At 43.5% G+C, this 22,692-nt stretch overlaps 1 protein-coding gene across 1 annotated transcript in view; it reads right to left on the reverse strand.

Moving 5' to 3' along the window:
• The window catches only part of ADCY2 (adenylate cyclase 2), a 1,382,785-nt gene that overhangs the window by 343,315 nt on the left and 1,016,778 nt on the right, over positions 1–22,692 (reverse strand). The window contains exon 16 of the mRNA XM_088442287.1: positions 12,169–12,306. Within this exon, the coding sequence (XP_088298413.1) occupies positions 12,169–12,306 (138 nt within the window). The remainder of the gene's footprint in view (positions 1–12,168; positions 12,307–22,692) is intronic.

Raw genomic sequence — 22,692 nt, forward strand, 5'->3', positions numbered from 1 at the left:
AAAGATCCAGATCCAAAACCAAACATGAAAAGTGGCCGGTGCACACCCGTAATTAAAAATAACGGTAAGATTGCCAAATATATATAAAAAATTAAGGAAAAGTAGATTTCAAGAAAGGTAGTTTGGGGTGGCTTGATAGAGTAAAAAAATATAAATATTTAATAAATATACAAACACATATACATAACAAAAATTGTTGATAAGGCAATATTCAATTCAGAAAAGAGTGCATACATTTTTATATAAAAAAACACTTACAAATCCCATGCGCATGAACTAACATCAGAGGAAAAATAGTCTTCATGGACCCATATTAATTGAAACAGTCTCATGCATGAGAAATGAAAATGTGAAATATATACTTTGGAACCAGCCAATAAATTCCAATTGGCAGAAGAACAAGTTACCAGTATGATGGAGTGTATGAGTCTTGCAACTTGAAAAACTGCTGTTGGTGTCTCCCATTGGAATAATAGGTTCTGTAACAAAGGCTGGTAGTTTAGGGAATGAAGAGATCCAAAATATTCACAGGGTTCAAAGAATCCAATAGGTAGTCTAGTCAAGTTGTGTAGGTAGGTGCGCAACATGTTTTGCTATGGTAAACTAAGCTCAAAAGCAAGTAAACGAGTTTATGTCCAAAATGCCTTAAATCACCATATTTAATAAGTGGACAGGAAACATGTGTAATCAATAATCAAACTAAAAAACTAACAAACCGTATAAATATCTAGATTATTAATATGGTGGCAATCATGTCTAATGCATTGTACAGATATCTATAGACAAAAAACCTTACGGTTTCATATGTCCCATTAAGGGGTCTATTTACTAAGCAGTGTTAAGGTGGGTACACACTATACAGATATATCTCCAGATCGAGTTATCTGAAGATATATCTGCAGATGATGGTTGTTCTAACAGACTGAACAACCATCATCTCAGCCTGCCCGCAGGTTCCGGCGACCAGGGGGCGTGTCCCGGTGGGCGGGGGGCATGTCCTGCCCCCCTCCCCATGGCTGATGCCTTAATGGACGTGTTCCTTGTGCAATACAGATATGGTATGCCATAACACCCTGTGGTTAACTGCAGATTCAGAACTCTCACAGAGTGAGATTGCTGTCACTCACTAAATGGTGGAGCTGCTAATTCACAGAATTGTGTGCTCATTGGAATACACATATGCAGTCTATGCAACTGAGGTCTGAGCAGTTATGTGGCATGCACATCCCACTCAGTGCCCACAATCTTCTCATTTGTTCACCACAACAATCCCACCAGGTTACAACATCCTTCTCACTTCATACATCCATCTCATTCAGAATACACATTCAGCTCCCTAATTTCTAAAACTATCATACTCTCTATTTGCATGTAAACTATCTGCACTTCCAGTGTGCTCTATCTTCCCCAATACCTACAGTTGTGTGGTCTCCAAACTGCGCTAATTCTTTATTCCCTCATCTGCACCAATCTGTTTTTCCCCATCTGCACCGCCCTGTCTTCCTGCATCTGTGTCACTCTTTCTTTCCATCTGCACCACTATCTTCCCCCCAGACATGCCACTCTTTCTTCCCCTCATCTGTGCCAGTCTTTCTTCCTCCATCTGCACCACTCTGTCTTCCCCACACCTGGACCACTCTGTCTTCCCCCCCATCCACCCCAATCTGCCTTCCCCAATCCCTACAAAAGTGTGGTCTCCCATTGTGCTAGTCTGTATGCCCTCATCTGTACCAATCTGTCTTCACCCAACTGCACTGCTTTGTCTTCCCATGTCCATGCCACTCTGTACCCCCATCCATGTTGCTCTGTTCTCCCAAACTTTGCTTTGTCTCCCCTGCATCTGCACCATTGTTTTCCCCCTATATGCATCACTTTGTTCGCCCAATCTGCACCACTGTTTTCCACCCATCTGCATCACTTTGGCTCCCCCATCTGTGCTGCTTAATCTTCTCCTCCTCTTCACGCCTTTCTGTCTCCCCCATCCACACCACTCTGTCTCTTCCCCCATCCACCCCACGCTTATCCCGTCTGCACAGCTCTATCTTCTGCTCAGACCTCAGTTGCATAGACTGCATGTGTGTATTCAAATGAGCACACAATTCTGTGAATTACCAGCTCCACCATTTTGTGAGTGACAGCAATCTCACTCTGTGAGAGTGCTGAATCTGCAGTTAACTAAGGGTGTGATGGCATACCATATCTGTATTGCGCAAGGAACACATCCATTGAGGCATCAGCCTTAATGATCGTAATTCATTGCTTTTTTAAGTATGAGTGGCAGAAATTCAGTAGGTTTTGTGAAATTTCAGATAATGTCTAAGAAGCCTTAATGTGATATTGTAAGGTTTTTTGTCTATGAAATTTCATTGCTTTTTTATAATTATTAATGACCAGGGACAGGAGCAGCAAACCGGGCCACCTGCAGGGGAGAAGGGCAACAAATTGGTACACTAGCGCTAGTGGTGGAGGGGACAGCACACAGGAGGTGTTTCGGGGGTGCAGAGGGATAGATGGCTGAGGGCCAGGCTGCAGGCATGCATGGCAGTGGCAGCAGTGAGGCAGTGCACAAGGGCAGCAGCAGGGGTACAGAGCAATGGCTGCACCAGGGCAGTGCACAGTTCAGCAGTGAGGGACAGAAATGCTCACTGGCGCTGATGGTCCCAGCCCTAAACTGCTTCTTAAGACCCCTACACATGGAACCATGTGCACACAATGCAATATCATGAATGATTTTCCTTGAACACTCCCCGGCACTCCAGGACACGATATGGTGCTTAAACAGCACATTTTGACTTAAGAACTATCATGCAAGATTTAAAGATAGCTGACTGCATACACGGATCAGTGAGATCCGTGATGCAGGCATCTGTGTAATATAAATGATCCAGAGATGCATGCATGGATCAGTACGATCCGTGTGGCTTGCATCTGAAGAAAAAATCAATAAGACACAGATGCATGGACGTGCTCTGGAGACCCAGTACTGGTTGTACTAAATACAGGGGGCAAAAGGCATAGGGGTCCCTCATATGAAGCATAACCAGCACTGGGCTTTTCCGAACCAGTCCTGGTTGCCAAAATACAGGAGACAAATGATGTAGGAGTCTCTTGTATTAAGCACAACCAGCACTGGGCTGTGAGCTGGTCCTGGTTCTTGACATACTGGGGGAAAAAATTTGTAGTGTTCCCTGTAAATTCCAAAACCTGCACCAAACTTTTTCTAGCCAAGGGAGCCCATTCACCAGGACCCACAGCCGAATCATCAACCCTGACCACTAGTCAGCCCAGGACGGGGCTCCCTGTGGAGTTGGGGACCCCCCCATAAAGGGGTTCCCCTCTTCAGGGCACCCCAGGCCTGGACTGACAGCCCAGGGATATCCTTGGCACCCCTGGCCAGTGGGTGCCGATTTGATATTGTAGTGTGGTGTATACGAAAGTTAAAATATTGTCTTTTGCAGTAGGACTACAGGTCCCAGCAAGCCTCCCCCACATGCTGGTACTCAGAGAACCACAAGTACCAGCAAGTGGGAGATTAAGGGCCCGCTGGTACCTATAGTACCCCTGTAAAAGAAATATTAAAATAAAACAAGAACACCGATTGTTGTAATTATTTATTTTCCTGCAACTTCACCTGGGGGGTGTCAGCCTTTAAGCTCTTTTACATGGCTGCCACCTCCCCCAAGACTTCCACAGCATCTTCCCCTGGAGGGCGCCACCCATCCAGGATTTCCCTGGCATCTTCTTCTTCAGCATCTCTTCTCTGCTGCCTCCCCTCCATCGGACTGCCATGCTGTTGCCTCGTGCTGGCTTATATAAGCCAGCTGAAGGAGTGAGGTGATGATGTCAGCTCACAGTGGTCATCTTTGAACTTAAAAAATGGTGCTGAGGACAATTGACCCAAGAAACATATAAATACATGGATATAAAATATTTAAAAAATGTATTTTCAACATTAAAAAAGGAATTGGGAGCTTCTAATATTAGCTGGTGAGGGGGGACCTATCAACCTACTGTAGCTCTACCAGAAAAAAAGGGGATTAGATGATGGTATTTAACCACTTAACTGCCTAATAATTTTTCCAAAAATGACCCCAAAATGTTCATTTTTTATGATTAAATTACGCAGACATCTAGAGAAAAAAGCTTCACTACAAGGACCATAATGCCGTCCTTGGCCATGTAAGAATCGATGGTCCTTTGGAATATAATGGGCAATGTGTTGCTGTGTTCCTGCATGGACGTACAAAAGTCCCGGTCCCAGTTTGTACAAGTTAAGCAACTACTCAACTCATTTATGCCATGTAATTTCTGGCCTGGGGGAGGATCCAGTTTTTCAGCTCTCCCTGGGATGCAGCCTCCTTGTTAGATCAACAAGCGCCTAAGGAGGACAATCCTCAAAGATGATTCTGTTCTGCTTGAGTATCCTGTTTCCTTTCTACAGGTATATAGTGCTGTTAGTCTCTATTGACTTTTATTGTGGCTGTGCTGTCTGTTTTGCTTATCTCCTGACTGGACTGGGGATATTTATTAATTTGCTCTTTATCGAGGTTTGGATTGGCTTGATTCTTTCTGGCTCAGAGAACCATGGCCTTAAGGTGCACAGATGAAGCTACCCCACCTCATTTCCCATTACAGGGGTTTGAGTTTACCTTTTAGGTATACCTTGCTGGGGTTTGGTATGCAGGATTTAGATAGATTCAGTTTTTTTGTTTTCTATATGTTTGAGCGTGATATATTGTTTTGAACTGTTGCTGATTGTAACTGGGTTTGCAGGGCACATCTGGGCACTCCCCTCAGCTTCTGGTGCTTAACCTAAATCTTCTTTGGGGGGACTTCTTTTGGAGATTCAACCCTTTCTGAATGGGAGGGGTACGTTTATGATAAAACAAATAGTGCCAATACCCCTGCGGAGTGAGACACCCTGTTCTTTGGAGTGGCCAAGGTAAAGCTATATCATAGGAAGAGGGAGGTGGGGCAATAACATCACTGCCACATAAGTTGAAGTGTAGGCTACTTTTTGCTGCCCAAGAACAATACACCCAGGCAGATAGGGCCAGTAATTTTCTGACATATATGGCTAGGACTGATTCTACTTCCTCCACGGTGCACAGATTGTTTGATGCTTAGGGTGTTGCTTGTATTGCCAATGTGCTTCATAAGTATGTTGAGAGGTTGATGCTTTCCAGGTTCATTACACTCCCGCTGACCTTATTTCTATCAGGACCACATTACCTTCCCAAGCTTGACTGATACTAGCAGGATTTACTAAGCCTCCCCCATATCTGTTAAGGCAGAGGACACAATTAGATAATTTCTTGTTGGGAAAGCCTCAGGTGTAGATTGCATCCCTATTGAGTGGTATAAAACCCATCAAGGTTTCTTTGTTACTAAATTACTGGAGATTTTCAATGCATTGCTAGAGATCAGTATCTTCTCCGTATTATGGGCCTGATTCAGACCTGCTCACTAAGCCGCGATCGCACGCTGCCAAAAGGGGCCAGTTATGCTGTGTGGCGTAAGGACGCCCTCTATGTCTTAGGGAGCTACAGCAGTGAGCGCACGCTGGTGTATAAAGCCGCTCACCTTTCTCTCTTAGCACACATCATCTCCAGGAAGTGTATGATTAATCAGGAACATCGAGACCCTCCGATGGGTACACACAGCACTTGAGGTAGCCCCTATCCCACCGCAAGCACCGCGATCAGTTCAGGCTAAAAAACAACCAAGTGACGTGTCCAATAACACTACTTTGCTAATTATGCACACCCATTAAACTCCGTTGTGATGCTCAGACACGCCTGCGTTAGCACATCCACTCCCCCGTTCACAAGTATCCTCCCCTGTCACCACCCACAAATGGCGCTGTTGCTCAAAGTAGCGTCCAGTCTGTGTACTACGAGCGCATGATTCCCGGCCGAAGTGACTGGTTCGCGCGTGCGTACTTTGATGCATACGCATGCGCAGATGTGTGATAATCGCCCCTAGCGAGTGAGCGCAGCTTAGCGACTGGGTCTGAATCAGACCCTATATTGGAAGCCTTAATTGTAATGTTTCTTAAGCCTGGTAAAGATCCCACCCTCCCTGATACTTATGGGTTAATTTAATAAGATTTGTGTTGGTCCGAGATTGCTATCTCAGGTGATAATATCACTTTTTTGCTTATCGGGAATTTACTATTATTAAACTCTGGTGATTTTATCATCTTTTGGGGCTGAAATCGGGTGAGTTAATGCCCCAAATTCAGTCGTTTGATCACTAGAAATGAATACACTATTGGCTCAAATTGGAAGCACTTTTCATTTACTTCAGCCTAAATCAGGAATTTACCATTATTTGTTTTGCTATACTGAGCCATTTTTACAGCCAAATCGGGAACTATATAGAAATTTCCAATGCACCACCTCCTGATCTAGAGTTTCTATCAAACATACACAAATCAGTGTGATTTGTGTATGTTTAATAATGAAAATTGTGTTTTAAGGGTTAATTTTTATTAAAAAAAATTACATGGGGTCCCCCCCAAAAGCATAACCAACCCCAGACAGGTCAGCCAGTTCTGGTTTCTAAAATTATGCGAAACAAAATGAGTAGGGTTCCACCGTAATTTAGGAACCAGCACCTGGCTGCAGGGCCAGTCCTGGTTTTAAATATAGGGGGAAAAAATGCGTAGGGGTCCTCCCTCTCCTGAAACCCCAGGCTTGAGCTGAAGCCCGGCAACTTCCCCCCACCCCTGGGCTGTGCGTACGGGGGTAATAATGTGTTAAATAGTTCCAAACTATTGTATTTTACAGTGGAACTACAGGAGCCAGCATGCCTGCCCTTTGGCACTTGTGGAACTTCAAGTGCCAGAAGTGGCCGGCACCTGTACCCCCATTGTAAAAATAAATAGTTAAAAAAAGAAAGAACACACACGCTATAAATAGTACAGCTTTATTACATACCTACCTATCGCATTCACACATACTTACCTACTACCAGCTGGTCTGTCCCCTTGTCCCATGTAGAATCCAATGGTTGTACCTGGAATCAAGATGTGATACTCACCTCCATCCTTGCGCTGCTCTCCATAGCATCCCGAGGATTTGGCAACATAACAAACCAAAAAACCGAACCAATCCGGACAAGTATTGCTATGTGTGTTGTCACACATAGCAATACTTTGCGAATGACAGCTAATGGGTCGTTTCCGGAAATCCCACGGCCTGCCAGCCAATCAGAGGCCACTCATTGGCTGGGACACACATGTGATTTGAAAAATGGAACAAATCGAGACCAAAACAAATTTTTAGTAAATTTACCCCTTAATGTCCAATTTTGTTACTATCCACAGATGTTAAAATTCTTGCAAAGTTTTAGCCACGAGATTGAAATGCATTATTCTTGATATAATCCACCCTGACCAAATGGGCTTCATGCCTAGGAATTTGACTGCTATCAATCTTAGCCATTCATATGCCATTTTGCAGACTGTTCTTACATACAGTAGCGGTGATATATAAAATTGTGCAGAAACTGTAGTTTCAGCATAATTTTATGAAAAAGATTTTGTTCTCTTACCTTTGAACAAAAATGCTCAAGGAATTATCTGCATCTAGATGTGCACTCTTCTGTCCTTTTATTCTATGGAAGCTGGATGGGGGTAGCTGCACTCATGTTGCAGGTCCTTAAGGCTCCTCATCTTCTTGATGTGTGGGATGCAGAACTGGGGACAGGTGTAGGAGGTGGGAAGTCTGGCACAGAGTAGGAGGTGAGTAGCCGGGAACAAGAGTAGGAGGTGAGGAGCCAGTGACAGGAGCATTCGGGGATGGGAGCCAGTGATAGGAGTAGGAGGTAGCGAGCCGGTAACAGGAGTAGGAGGTGGGGAGCCGGTAACAGGTGTAGGAGGTGGGGAGTCGGTAACAGGAGTAGGCGGTGGGGAGCCGGTGACAGGTGTAGGAGCTGGGGAGCCAGGAACAAGAGTAGGAGGTGGGGAGCCAGGAACGGGAGTAGAAGGTGGGAAGCTGGTAACAGCAATAGGAGGCAGAGAACTGGGAATAGGAGTAGGAGTTAAGGAGCCAGTCACAGGAGGATTCGGTGGGGGGAGCCGGTGACAGGAGTAGGAGGGGAGGAGCGATGACGGGAGGGTTCGAGGTGGGGATCTAGGGGCAGGAGGGGTAGGCAGGGACAAGAGAAGGGGCTGGGTGCCACTGGGTATTAGAGGGGAAGGGGAGCCATATACATGAGATGGTAGAGGTGAGTTGGGGATAAGAGAAGTAGGCAGGGAGAGGAGAAGAGGTTGGGTGCCACTGGGTTTTAGAGGGGGAGGAGAGCCACATACAGAGGAGGTGGAGGGGATCTGGGGACAAGAGGAGTAGGCAGGGACAGGAGACTTAGCTGGGTTCTGGGTATTAGATGTGGAGGGGAGCCACATACAGGAGGAGGTGGAAGGAAGCTAGGTACAGGAAGGGTAGGCAGGGACAGGAGAAGGTGTTGGGTGCTACCGGGTATTAGAGGGGGTGGGGAGCCACATACAGGAACTGGAGGGGAGCTGGGGAGTAGGCAGGGACAGCAGAAGGGGCTGGGTGACACTGGGTATTAGAGGTGGAGGGGAGACGGGGATTAGAAGCAGAAAGCCAGGGACTGCTGGGGCCAGGTGCACTGCGGTACACTCATCCTCATTTGCTGGCTGGCTATTCCAAAACAGGCAGGCACTCTCTAGGCGACGGCCGTGCTGTCCTCAGAAAGCAGGCAGGGAGAAGAGAGACTGGGGGCGGAGCCTCACGTCTCCACTGTACTTCTAGCCGAACATAGAGAGGGGCTGGGGCCTCACGTCTGCCCTGTAAAAATGGGCCAGGCAAGTGGTGCATCTGTCATTCTGTCCCTGGTTTGCTCTTGACTGTGAGCTGGGGTCTCCGGCTCTGCCTCCAAATAGCAGAAGGGGTGGCAGCGAATTAAACTTTCTCCAGCTTTTGAAGGAGTAGACAGGGTAGGTTCCTATTGGCTGCAGCACACAGCATCTCAGCTGACTCAGAAGCCTGGGATTGGCCAACAGCGGAGCTTATCCCTGGGGACCTACCCATTCTGCAAAAGTGAGTCCCCGGTCCTCAATACCAGGTAAATACATGCTATAATGAATATTTGCGATCACTGTAGTTACATAGATAGATAGATAGATAGATAGATAGATAGATAGATAGATAGATAGATAGATAGACAGACACAGAATGTATATAAGCCCCAGCCTCCAATTACCTGGTTTCTAAAAGGGTAGAGAAGACAGGAAGCAGGCTCTCCTGCACTCTGGAGAACTCCTCACCTCTGTCCTCTCTGTCTCTCTCCTACCTGGGTGCCATAAAATTTATTTTTCAGCTCCTCTTCCCTGACAGACTCCCTGATAAGGCCCACCCCATTTTTCCTCTCTCCAGCCTCTAGGGTTCCTGTGAAAGGAAACCTGGCTCACCATTGGTCGAAAGCAGCCATCTTTTTGTAACCTGGTATGGGGGCAGCCATTTTTTGTTAGCCTCTGCAACTCAGATCTCTCTAGCTGGGCAGCCGCCCATCGGAGCTGAAGCATCACCTGCCTGACAGTACTCCCACAGCCAGGCGGCCATGGAATACTAACCCATACTTACTGACATCTGACACATCCTCGAGCGGGAGAAAGCCGGGAAGGAAGAAGCAGATGGGCTGTTTTGGGGGGCGGGGCCAGATGGTACGCTTAATTAAGCCCCGCCCACTGATGGTAGAAATGCCACGATTCCTGCATATTTGAATAGGGGGTGGGGCTAAATGATGGGATTATCAAGAATTGCATCATTAGGCTAAACCCCCTACTCGCGGACCTGCTGATTCACAAGAAAATGTTCCCCATTCTGCCCACTTCACTAGGAAGTGGGTAGAATGCAGGAGAAGCATCTACTTTCCCGGGGGTGCGGGATGTTACCTGAAAAATCGGTAGCCTCCCGCCACTTCCGGGAGAGTAGGCATATATGTACTAACATTGTACTGGCCTGGGGGCAGATGGCACCCTGCTCCCGGCCCAGTCCGCCACTAATTACAGTTACATATAAACTGCTATGACTGCCTATACATATTTGGGAAAAAAAATTAATATCAAGCAATTATTAAGTACAGTACAACTTGCAGAACTTGTCTTGAATTCTACAATAAGCCTGATGATAGAAGAGAACACTCCTACTACATTGCAGATATTAACCAAGGGCCTGATACAGAGTTTTAAGTATTTTGATATTAATACCACTTTTATACCAAAGTTGTGGGTCTGAACTGGGGGTTGGAACAGGGTCCCAATCTGGATCAGACCCAGAACTTACCCCTTTCAAACGGCGGCACCAACCCAGGATATTCCCGAGTCAGCGCCGTCCACACCGGAGCCGGGTCTGCAGTGACCCAGCTCTTCCGGTGTTGCAGTGGATGCTCGGAGATGATGTAATCTCCAATCGCCACTGAAGATAGCCAATCGGGCGGCATGCAGCATGATCTGGGTCATCATGACACGGATTGTGCCATTTACACTGCAGGGTGGAACGGGAACGACCCGTGGCCAACCCAGCAAAGTACCTGAGTTGGATCCCCGGGTAAATGGATCCATTTACACCAACAAAAATCTCCGCATCAACCTGGGATTTTTGCAGATCCGTGCATGTCTCTCATTTCTGCGATGTCACTCACAGTTACCCAAAAGGCGCAGCATGATTGACAGGTTGCTAGCATTTGGGGCCGGTGATGGCAGTATTCCAGAAAATTGGAGTGTGTTTTCCCCATTTCCTGCCCATGCCAAAGCCAGTGGCTGCGTCCTTGGACGCAGCTTCACTGGCCCTGGCTGCATGATTTCACAGGATATCCTTTGTAACTTGAGGATTACTCAGATGTCCGATGTTCACGCAGTTGATTCTATGCTGCATCTTCAGACACAGCCATTGGATCACAGAAGCCAGCAATGGGTGTCTTTTTACACAAGATGGTTCCTGTGGCTTCTGCATAATTTCACACAGCTGCTGCATTCAAAGACACAGATGTTGTGGCATTAGCGGCCATCTCTGAATCAGTCCCCAAGTTTCCATTTACAGATGGCGATATAAGGTAAGGAAACCACAACATCAATAACATCACTAAATGTTTGAAATTTCCTATCACAGGAGTTTTTTCTTTGTGTTTAATTACATTAATGTATACAAATTATTACTTATTAATTACTTTATTATTATAAATCAGCTGTAACTACTGTGTCTTAATGATGCTTTGAGAAGTTTATAAATAAGTGAAATTACATATTACGGGGAAATACTTTTTCTCAAACTTCACTGTAGTTGCTGTCTGCTATTTTTCCTGGGTAATGGTTATTATTTACATGAACTGTACCATTTGATTTCACTTGCAACAGCCTTTAGCCACATAACTGACAGTTTATTTTCCCCAAAACCTGTTGGAAAATGTCAGTTTTTTGTATTTAAATAAGTTTAGAATATACAGTATTTTTTAATATATCTGTATGGGAATGATATCGGATAGTGCGCATACCCGTGGGGTCGTACATCGCACCCCAGATCTAACTGTAGGTTCAGTTGGTCTGGGGATGCGATGTGTGATCCCATGTAGCGCTATGCGGGGTTGCTGCCGGCGTATCGGACGGTCGGCCACCCGATCGCACCATGTGTGGGGACCACCCAATATGTCAGACGTTGAATTCCCCATTGTGTGACACCGTGTATGGACCGCTTAAAGGCCTGATTTTCATACTCCAATTCTAACAGAACTGATTTCAAATATCATGCAACTGTGTGACAGTATTAATTTATTATCATTATAGCACTTTTTATCACTACTGCTATAGCTATAAAATTAGCTGACTTTAAATATATGCTATAGAACAGGCACAACACATCCATGCATGCCCTGTCACAGTCTTAACATATCCTAATAGCAAAATTGTGACAGGGCAAGTTCGAGGGCCGCATGTTAAATAACCATGCTAATGGAGATTTCAATGTTATTGTACATTAATGCAATGTACAGTAGTAAACATATACTGTATATGTAGCAAAATAATTAGATGTAACAAAGTAACGTTGTAATAAAAATAAGTTATACAATATAAATTATACAATATAAATAAGTTATACAACATGATCAGACATAATGCATATTGCAATCTGATTTGAGACCTACCATGTTAAGAATTGCCATGCTCAAAATGATTGTGGTTGAAGCCACAGTAAGAATAATTCGAGGCCATGGTCTGTTTAAGATTAATCCTGATGATTTTAGTATTGACAAAAATGATGCTGATGCTTTCTTACTGCATTGCTAAGTAAAGAAATAGAAAAACATAAAATATGTTAGTTTTTCTCCATGTTTTTCATCTGTAAATTCACTGTTTAACATACAGTACGTCATGAATGATCACGTAAGATGTGAAATCATTGTCAAACTCCTCGTTGCACTGAAATTATTTGTGTCATCCCTCAATAACCACTAATGACAACAACTTGTAAGTAAGAGAAGAACATTGATCTCTGTAGATATAAATCATAGACTAGAAAATAATGTAGCATTTCTACGCCATCCATGGGCTCTAAGTGTACTGCCCATAGAGGTGCAGGCCAACACACATCACTAGATTTCATTCAGTACATTAAGAACAACACTGCCAGCAGTAATATATTTAAACATAAGAGCACAGCCCACACTGTAGAATTGTAATAACAGTTGAATTTACACATTTTTTAATTATTCAGAGTCATTATAAAAAAAACAAACAATAATTTGCCCTGTCCCTTAATACTTTAGATGAAATCACCACTGTTGGTGACAAAGGAAAGGAATGACTTGATGTTTAAAAGACTGTAATTGATTGGATATCGGCCTCTCCCCCATCATTGTGGATGTTTCAAAATAAACTATTCCATATTTTTTTTAATATGGACTGGATAGAAACCTCATTGAACATTGAACGCTTGGCCCCGCAATTTTTCGACACATGGGAGAGTTACCTCTCCTCTTTACCAGGGGAATTTCAACGCAGAATTGAAGATGCTTTGAAAAATAGCATGTGGTATGAACAACGGAGACTATTGGGAGATCTTCCCATTAGTGCGCAGTGATCACATTGATTTTTGTGGTAGCTCCTGGAGGTTGGGTCTTGTTGTCGTGCGCTCCTCCCTGCCCCTCCTTTCTCCTTAATTTATTGTTTTTCTCATAGCATTGGTTTACTATATCTACTGTCTCTCTATATCGATTTATTGTATTACTATTTATATATTGTGGCTACTGATAGGTAGTTATCAACTAAGTATATTTTGTCTCTTGTCTGTTATGAGACATATAATTGTTTGAATATCTATTTTACTTTTGGTGTTTTATACAGTAACAAAACTTTATTGGAAAAAAAAAAAGACTGTAATTGTTTGTTGTGCCACTGCATTTAAAGTGGTAAGTGGTCTATACATATGTATTTGCTCTAGATAAACCGTTAGAAAGGATGCAGCAGTCTTTGGCTACCATTGTTGCATTGGTTGAATAAAAAATATGAGATACAAAGTATGAAATAAAAAACTGGTATAAAATAAAAAAAATGGGAAGGGACCAAAGTAATAGGGTGAGAGTTTAGTAAATGTGAGAGTTTAGCAGTAAACTCTCACACAATTACATTGGTCAAGTTGTGTCTTCGAGTTTAGCAGTAAACTCTCACACTATTACATCGGTCAAGTTGTGTCTTCAAATATCTGAATGAGAGTTTAAATTGTGAGTTTTTTGAGTCTGAAAAACATGCGAGTCTGCATGTTCTCGGACTCTATTACATTGGCCGAGTTTAAAAAGTGTTAGAAAACTGTCACATTTTCAAAACTCTCACCCTATTGCATTTGGCCCGAAATCTGAAATACAATGTAGACGGCAGTGGTTCCCAAGCTTGAATTACAGCGATTATCAGAACTTTTATTCATGGCACCTCTCATAATGAGAAATGTAAAAAAAATTATTCAGTTAGATAAATTCTGCTTATCTGTCCACTTAAGGTTCAAATATGTGGAGGTGGACAAAATTGTGCTTCTGTTTGTACACATATTTTTTGATTGGCAGCCACAAGCACTAGTTTTGCCTATCGCACTGATCATAAATAATTTGATTTGGTCCCAGACCACCAACCCAAGGCATACCTGCAAATTCCCTGATACACCCCAGGGAGCCACGGCACCCAGTTTGGGAACCACAGGTATAAGGTATAAGAATCCCCAGTTCTGTGGGTTATTCATACCACCTACAAAAGTATCAGAGAAGTAGGCCATTTTGTAAACATTACTTATCTAGCACTGAGTAGGATAATGATGATATTTTCTTCTGAAAAAAAGGGAGGGGTAATATATCCACACAGACTGGAGAATTTCTAAGATGTAGAAGTCATCCCTCCCTCATACATGATTCATCCTGTAACTATAGTATATTATCGTGGGGGGTTGTGCACAAGAATACATTTTAATCCACAACAACACAAAAATAAACTAGTATTCCTTACACGGGGCACTCACAGGATTCAACTCATAAAGTTATGTAAGATTTATGGGTTGGGTATGAGATGGCGGCGGTCAGGGTGGCGCTGGTCAGAATACCGACAGCAGCATCCTGACAGTGAATATCCTGACAGTGGTAGGTATATATGTACAACTAACCCCTACCCTAACCCTTCCTCCCCAGTGTCTAAACCTAACCTCCCTCCTAGTGTCTAAACCTAATCACCCTCCCCACACCCTAACTCTAAATCTCCCTCCCTGGTGCCTAAACCTAACCCCCCCCCAAGTTCCTAAACCTAACTTCCCCCTCCCCTCACCCTAACCTTTCATCCTTAGTGCCTAACCCTAACCCTCCCTAACCCCCGATACTTACCTTTTGGATGCTGGCAGTCGGGATACTGGTGCCGGGATCCCGTCACTGTCGGGATTCCGGCACCGGTATTTAGACCGTCGGCATCCCGAATGCCGGGATGCTGACTACATCCCAGATTTATATCTAGTCAGGATCTGGTGATAAAGAAAGAGGCAATATGCCAAATGTAATTAAAATATAACTTTTATTTGTGATTCCTAAAATAGCAAGTAAGTGATAAAAATGGAAAAACATAAAAATTTGTAATATGGGTGATGTATATGTAAATAAATAAATAAAGATTAAGTGATTTCTCCAATCTCTTATTGTGTATCCTTAATTTCACACACATGATTATAATACATCCTATTCCCACTGCTGGTTATACAAATTGCCTGAATCCATTATATCAAATATGCACTTCTTTGTTATTAAAGAATGTATTCATGTGGATTATAAATGTAACTCCATATCATTATTTAGTATCTACTGCTTATTTAGGATGTCTCTTTATTTATTAAAGAGAGGGCAGTGTAAAACTGAGTAGTAATCAACTGTCCATTGTATCATCCACTTTCCCTAATACAGTCGCTTGTCCAGATTAGTCACCTTCCAGTTAGTGGTGCAACATTATCTTATCTTGAAGGATGGTAGCACTCAGTGTTCTAACTGCACTGTGGGGCAGATGTATTAATGTCATTCACGCTGATACCGGTTCTCCCAATGTATGATTGGGGGGCTGGGCAGTAAATGACAGGGGCGCTTTGTGCCCCTGTCATTATCAGTGCTGCTATCTACAAGATAGCAACGCTGATGTGCTGGGCTATGTATGAACGATCAGCTCACTTGACCATTCCGCCAGCTGCAGCTATCGATATCGACAGCTGCCATTACCCTATCCCCACAGTTAGGACAGCCCTGTCCCTACTGCGGCGGCTGCCAGCTCCGGGGGCTGCACGCGGGATCTCACAATGCTTGCGAGATCCCGCGCATGCTCTTTGGAGCCAGCCGGGAGTGAGACACAGTGCATCAGCACTAGGCTGATGTGCTGTGTGCTCTAGCAAGGATCGCAGGAGGGGTGAGTTTTCACGCCACCATCCAGCCGATGAGATGGTAATACATCTCATCGGTAGTACTTCCTGCTTCGCCTAGGTAAAGCTTTAATAATGTTTTATCATTACCAAGTTTGTAAATATATAAATTCAATCACATGTATTGGCTATACCATGGGGCCCAATAAAGAAATATTACTCAGTGCAGCTGAAATGGCCACAGTGGTGTACGTTATAAAGCACAAATCTCTACAGGGTTAAATATCTGAATTATCAAATCAGAATCATAAAATTGAGCTTAAAAGTGTAAGAACTTGCTAACTTTCTCTATTTGAGTAGATAATGTTTCTTTCTCCTGAAAGGAAAGAGTTGCAGCTCTCTTCCACATGCAAATGTACCTCTTTTACGCACCCATAGATGCTGAGGCCATGCTGTACTTTATTTTACTAAAGCGTACTGGCAGAGTCTGAGGTGAGCTGTTGTTAACGTTTTAGCAGGCTGACTGAGCGTATACTGGCAAGGTTGCCTATTCCTCTATAATAGCTCTTATTAACTTCACAGTCTATGCAGATTGTAAGATGGTTGACTGCCTAATGAATTTAAACAGATCACTCCTGTATGCTGGTATACTAGTCCTTTAAACTTGCAATAAGACGTCTGTAGCACAGTATGCTGGGTTATGTGGTAATCGCTGGGACTCTAACTGTTGTTGTATAGTGATGGAGGAAGGTGTAGTCAGTTACCTGGGGCTTACTAACCTCCATCTAGGTGTTTGCTTTGCCCCCTGAGCTGGCAGGACCTGCCCAATGATCTGATGTTGCCCCCTCTGGCAGCCAGCTATGTAGGAAGATGTGCCCCTGCAGTGTATTGCTCACCAGCAGCTGTGCTGAAGAAGTGAGCGCCTCTCTGCCTGCCTGCAATGGGAGTGAAGAAGCTGCTTGCTTGGCTGAAAGATGTCACTGGGAGCAGCTTCCCCTGGGGCCCACCACTCCCAAATGCCACTCTAACAGCCTTGGTCTCACCACGCTGATCTCTGGTCACCAGGAACACCGCTCTGTCTGAGGAAAGTGTGCTGCGTTTCATCACTTTCCACACTTCTCAGTTAGCGCTACAGTTATGGAGTCTGTGACAGTTCAACTGTCTCTGCTGCACCTGCCGGCTCCTGCCCACCAGACCCATGCACAGAATGCCAGGCATTTTGCAATTTCTGGCACTGCAAACGCCATCCTATAAAGAGTCTTATGGTGCTGGACGCTGAAGTGGGGCAGCAATAAATTGTCCATTACCACATAACAATTAGTTAAGTGCAGAGTCCAATATTTTACATTAAATGCAAAACAATATCCTTTAATTCAATAACTTTATGCTCACATAGCTGCTTATTACAAAGTGTGGGCAGCCCAAGACTACCCAAACCAACCAGTGGAGTACCACAATAGCGGCACGACAACGAGTAATAAAACTTGTTGCGTATGATAATGGTGCTCCAGCCAACCAGCTCCTATGTTCATCTGTTTGCAAAATGACAGTTGGGAGCTGATTGGCTGGAGCACCATTTATTATACACAACAAGTTTTATCACTTGTTGTGAGTGATAAAACTTGTTGACAAATCAGGCCCTGTAATATAGTCAACTGTAAGAAGGTTGCAGTCTATTATAGGCCCTCATTCAGAGCCGTACGCTCTGAGCAGAGCGCACGCTCTGAATGAGGGCCGGGCTCCATTTTCATGGAGCGTCCTCATGGACGCTCGTATAGCTGTGGGTCACCACCCACAGGCTATACGAGCGTGCTTTTTGATGGCCGCGATGGTCGAGACCATCGCGACCATCGAAATTGCGAGCCGGAGCCTGCGGTTGAGGTTTTCAACCGCAAGCTCCGGAGTGATTTTGGCTCTATCAGAGCCAAAATCACTCCCACTGACATCACTAGTGATGTCAGTGGGCCGGCTTCTGATGGGAGGCGTTCCCGTGGGAACGCCCCCGTCAGGGAGGCACGCCCCCGGCATGCCCACCAAAGGGGGCGTGCTGTCAATCAACATTGACAGCACGCCCCCTTTGATCGGACACAACGAGCGAAGGACTTTCCTTCGTTCGTCGCGTCTGGCGCATGCGCACGACGGAGCTCCCTCCGTCGTGCACATGCTCAGTGCATAACATCGACCCACTTGCGAGCGGACAGCCGCTCGCGAGTGGGTCTGAATCAGGGCCATAGTTCGCTCTCACTATGAGCGTGTTGGGTTATAATCACACCACATAGTTAACATAGAATCAAAGTAACAATAATTTATGAGGTGCATAACAACCCCATATAGTATAGTTCATATGATAGCTCTCTCTCACTATGTGAGTATTAGGTTTATAATAACACCATATAGTTTAAATATGATCAGAATGACAGTTCTTTATTAGGTGTGTAATAGTTCTATACAGTTCATGTGATTTATATGATGTTTTTCTCTCACTATTTATGTATTTTTAATAACACCATGTGGTTTATATAGGATCAAGGTAACAGTCCTTATTAGGTATATAGTAACCCCATATCATTCAAGTACAATGAGTAGAATTGGCTGATTTATTCACACATAAACCAATTAAAAATATGTACACAGAGTTTCTCTCTTGGAGTATTATTTGGTATATAACTCGCTGATATCTGGCCACTTTGTATCGCGGTCATATATAACAATGTTGCAGTCTGGTTGTAACACTTTCTCACAGTGTGCGTGTTAGATCCATAACCACCCTGTGGTTGGGGTGTAGTGGATATAAACTATTGGGTTATTTATTCATCTTTACCTTGATTATGCAGCTTTCTCAGTGTTACACAGTGAATCAACACCTCCCTCTATGTTCATATATATAGAGTATACTTATTATAATCGTTACATACTTCACAGTACAAAGTGCTTCAGTCAAGCATATGTGGGATCAGTAGTATTATTCCTCTTATCAAGGATAATTCCTGAAACTCTTGAGGTACATCTGTATCTAACAGGACATCATAGTCACCCACTATTTGGTTTCAAATGTTATAGATTTATATAATTAACATTGGAGACATTCTTAAACTGTCAAAACCACAGGACACGCTGCGTGGCATGTGCTGCTAAGTCTGACGTACGTTTCGCATTAGCTCAATCACACAATATTGTATGTGGGGCTGTGCTGTGTAATAAAGGACGATATGAGTTACAGTTCTGTTGTCATTACATCGGGTCAAGTTTACCAGCAATATTGCATGGTATGGGGTGAAGGTAAATTGCCACAACCATCGGCAAGATTGCCGGTCAACTAAAGTGTACCCAGCTTTACTGTGCAGTTAATTTTCAAGATATTTACTGCTCATGTGCAGGACCTGTTCTGAGCATGTGCAGAATGGGTCCTGTGAAATTGCACCCAGGTCCCCGTATGCCTCTGCCTGATTGACACTCAGAGGCGTTTGCACGGTGGTGTGGGGCCACGAACTGCCGGTGTTCCCTGAAATGGGGGCATGTCTGCCCCATTTTCTGGGAGTGGCAAAGCCAGGATCTGCATCCATTTCCGCAGACTTCCTGCCTTGCAAGCTGACAGAACACGGCCAGGCTGCAGTTAGCATCAGCTACTGCAGCCTGATCAAAGGGGCAACCTTCGCGACTGATGGTCGCAATGGTTGCGATGATGATCCTAGACTGAGACCTACGTCACAGCGCTGGGATCGCAGGTAGCGCAAGGAGGTGTCAGGCACCTCCTGCTGCATTTACATTTCTGCAGGACAGCATTGCACAGCCACTTGTGTGTGGCTTTGCATTTCTATCCTCTGCAGAATCAGGCCCTGTGTCTGTTTTATACAATACTTACTCAGAATTTGTATTCAATTCTCTCATTTCTTTTTTATTTTCATTATGTGTGAAAAAAATATTTTTTTTATTTTTGTATAGATTATTGACACCTGTTTGTTATTGTTCCATATATACTGCCATGATGTTGACTGTTGTATCAGATTTTTTAAGTACGTAGGTTGTGCATGTTTTGATGCTCTGCTGTCCAATCTACCCATGTGTTTGATTTTGCCGTACTCCTATTCCTACAGCAAATGTTTTAGCCCCATTGTTTGGGTTAGTTCTTTTTTTGCCTTCTTCTGAGTTTTTCTTTGTTTCCCCTCCCTTCCCGTCGCACATCCCCTCCCACAGATTCCAGGTTACAGTAGCTGCTTTTCGAACAAGTATGAGGGGTGTCTGTCTTTACTGGCACACTCCATGTCCTCTTATACTTTTGTTGTGATTAGCTGATGGTTAAACTCCATTCACTCAATGCTCACGGCCTGAATTCCCCTAATAAGAAGAGAATGACCCTTGCAACATTTCACAGGTATAGGTAAAGTTATTGCCCTCCAATAGACTAATTTCTCTACCTTTTTCTTCTTGTCATTGCAGACAAATGTTATCCTTTGGCACACTATGCTAATGACCCATTCAAATGTAACAGAATGGCCATTCTATTTCATAACTCTTTCATTCTCACTTTGAAATTTGAAAATGAAAGTGGTCGCTATTTGATTAGATAGGCCAACCTGAGGATAGGGTTGTTACCATTGTCTCCCTGTATGTCTTTAACTCCTTTTAAATCTCTGTTCTTCAGTTGTTTCTCCAGGAAATCCAGTTGATTTGTAAGGAACACTAGGACATAATGGGGGTCTTTAATCTTGTTTAATCTTGTTCACAATCTTAGACTAGAAAAATCAGTTCCACAGTGTCTGGTTCCCAAGTGAACTCCTGTGGTCCTTCGATTTTCCTCTGAAATCTCCTGGTGTAACATGACCTGAAAGTCATCTGGAGGTTTCACTCCCCATTTGATAGGGATTATATATTTTTTCCCATGTCCACAACATGAATTCACATATTTACATGATCCTACTGGATAAGTCCACATTGCTACATACTGTACTGTACCCAAAAGACCTGCATCCTTCCCATAGTGTGGTCTGACTTTACCCCAGTTGTGTAAACCTGGGACTTCATAGATTTTCAGTAGCCCCCAGGCCCTGGAGAGTCTCAGAATTTATGTTGTCCCACTTTGCAATCTCTAGTGGAATCTCTCTCTTCTTACCAATATACCAACTCTCTGGGGGGACACCTCTATCTTAACGTATTGGTGTGCCCTTAAGGTATTCCTTTCCAGAGCCAGTATTCATACTGGCTCCTGTCTGCAAAAATAATAATTACAACAACATGCAGATTTGAAGATACATCTTGAACAGAGAGAAGCCTTGAATAGGTCCTGGCCCACCCCAGTTCTTAAGAGGGAGCTGTTTAGATGAAATTTTAACAAAGGTTCTATACAGATAACAGAGCAGGTACATTTCTTGCCCACAAACTCTGTGCCTATCAAACTCGGTACAGAATTAAGTTCCTCCTATCCTCCTGTGGCAGAAAGTTACAAATACTTGCATACATCGCTAATACCTTTGCCAACTACTATGCCAAGTTGTAAAATTTGCAGAAAGACAGGTACACAGTCCAGCTCTCAGAGGACTCTATCTCCTGTTTTCTTTGGGACCTCAAACTTCCACATCTTGATAAGGAATCTTTGCTCTCCTTGAATAGTCCATGGATAAAGGATGCTATTAAAGCTCTCCCTACTAGGAAGTCCCTCGGTATGGATGGTTTCACTAATTTCTTTTATAAATATTTTGTAGAGCTACCTGTTCCCACTCTTACTACACTTTATAATTCAGCTACCTTACAGTGGTTCTGTAAGGCAGAAATGTTTGAGGCTCAACTTGTCACTATCTCCAAACTGAGGAAGGACCCTGGTGATTGTAAAACTATAGACCAATAGTGTTGCTCAACATGGACATTAAAACTTTTGCTAAATTGTCTCCCCTTATTTCCCAAATGACCCATCCGGACCAAGTAGGGTTTTTTTCCTAGGAGGCAACAATACCCATGGAGTCTTCAACATAGCTGAATTAATGATGAAGAGAAGTGAAAATTTTCTTCTTTCCCTAAATGCTGAAAGGGCTTTTGACCATCAACACTGGTCTTACCTGCATGTAGTTCTCTTGAAATATAGGTTTTCAGTTCTAATATTACATTAAATTTTTTCTCTTTATCAAACATAGAGTAGTCAGCTACTGTACGGTGTTTAGTGACAGGTTTTTGTCAGATGCCTTTCGCATTTCTAGTGGTACATGCCTAGGTGTCCCCTCTCTTCATAGATGTACATCTTGGCAGGAGAACCATTAGCTTTTAATATTAAAGTTAAGATTATTGTCTTCTTTTCCAGTGTAAGCATAGCCTCCTCTATGCATAAATCCTGTTTGCTTTTGAAGAATTACTGTACATTTGTAACCGACCCAGAGACCTCTCTGCCCGCCCAGTGATCTCTGTAGCAAAGTCTGCTTGTATAAATTATCACCACCAAAACAAAAGCAATTCAATATAATATTCTGGAAATAGTCCTCAGTCGACTATAAATATAAACATAATTGGAAATCCGAACACCAATGTAAAGTAATAACATACATGGTCGACTTCACAGTGTTCTTGATGTTAACTTTATCTCCCTGTTTCAACATATTTCAGGCCTTTTGAGGACTATTGGTTGAGTCACCTGGTGGCTTTTAAAATGATGGTTTTACCAAAGTTAATGTACTGTACCTTTTTCACACAATTCCCTTTTTAATACGTAAGCGATACCTGAACCAAGCACATACAGTACGTTAATTTTGTCTTACATTCGCAAATGTAAACCCTGAGGTATGGCATACCATAATCTGAACAAATCTAAAGCAAAGGG

This window comes from Taudactylus pleione, unplaced genomic scaffold, assembly GCF_031769625.1.
Source record: "Taudactylus pleione unplaced genomic scaffold, aTauple2 ptg000309l, whole genome shotgun sequence".
NCBI lineage: Eukaryota > Metazoa > Chordata > Amphibia > Anura > Myobatrachidae > Taudactylus > Taudactylus pleione.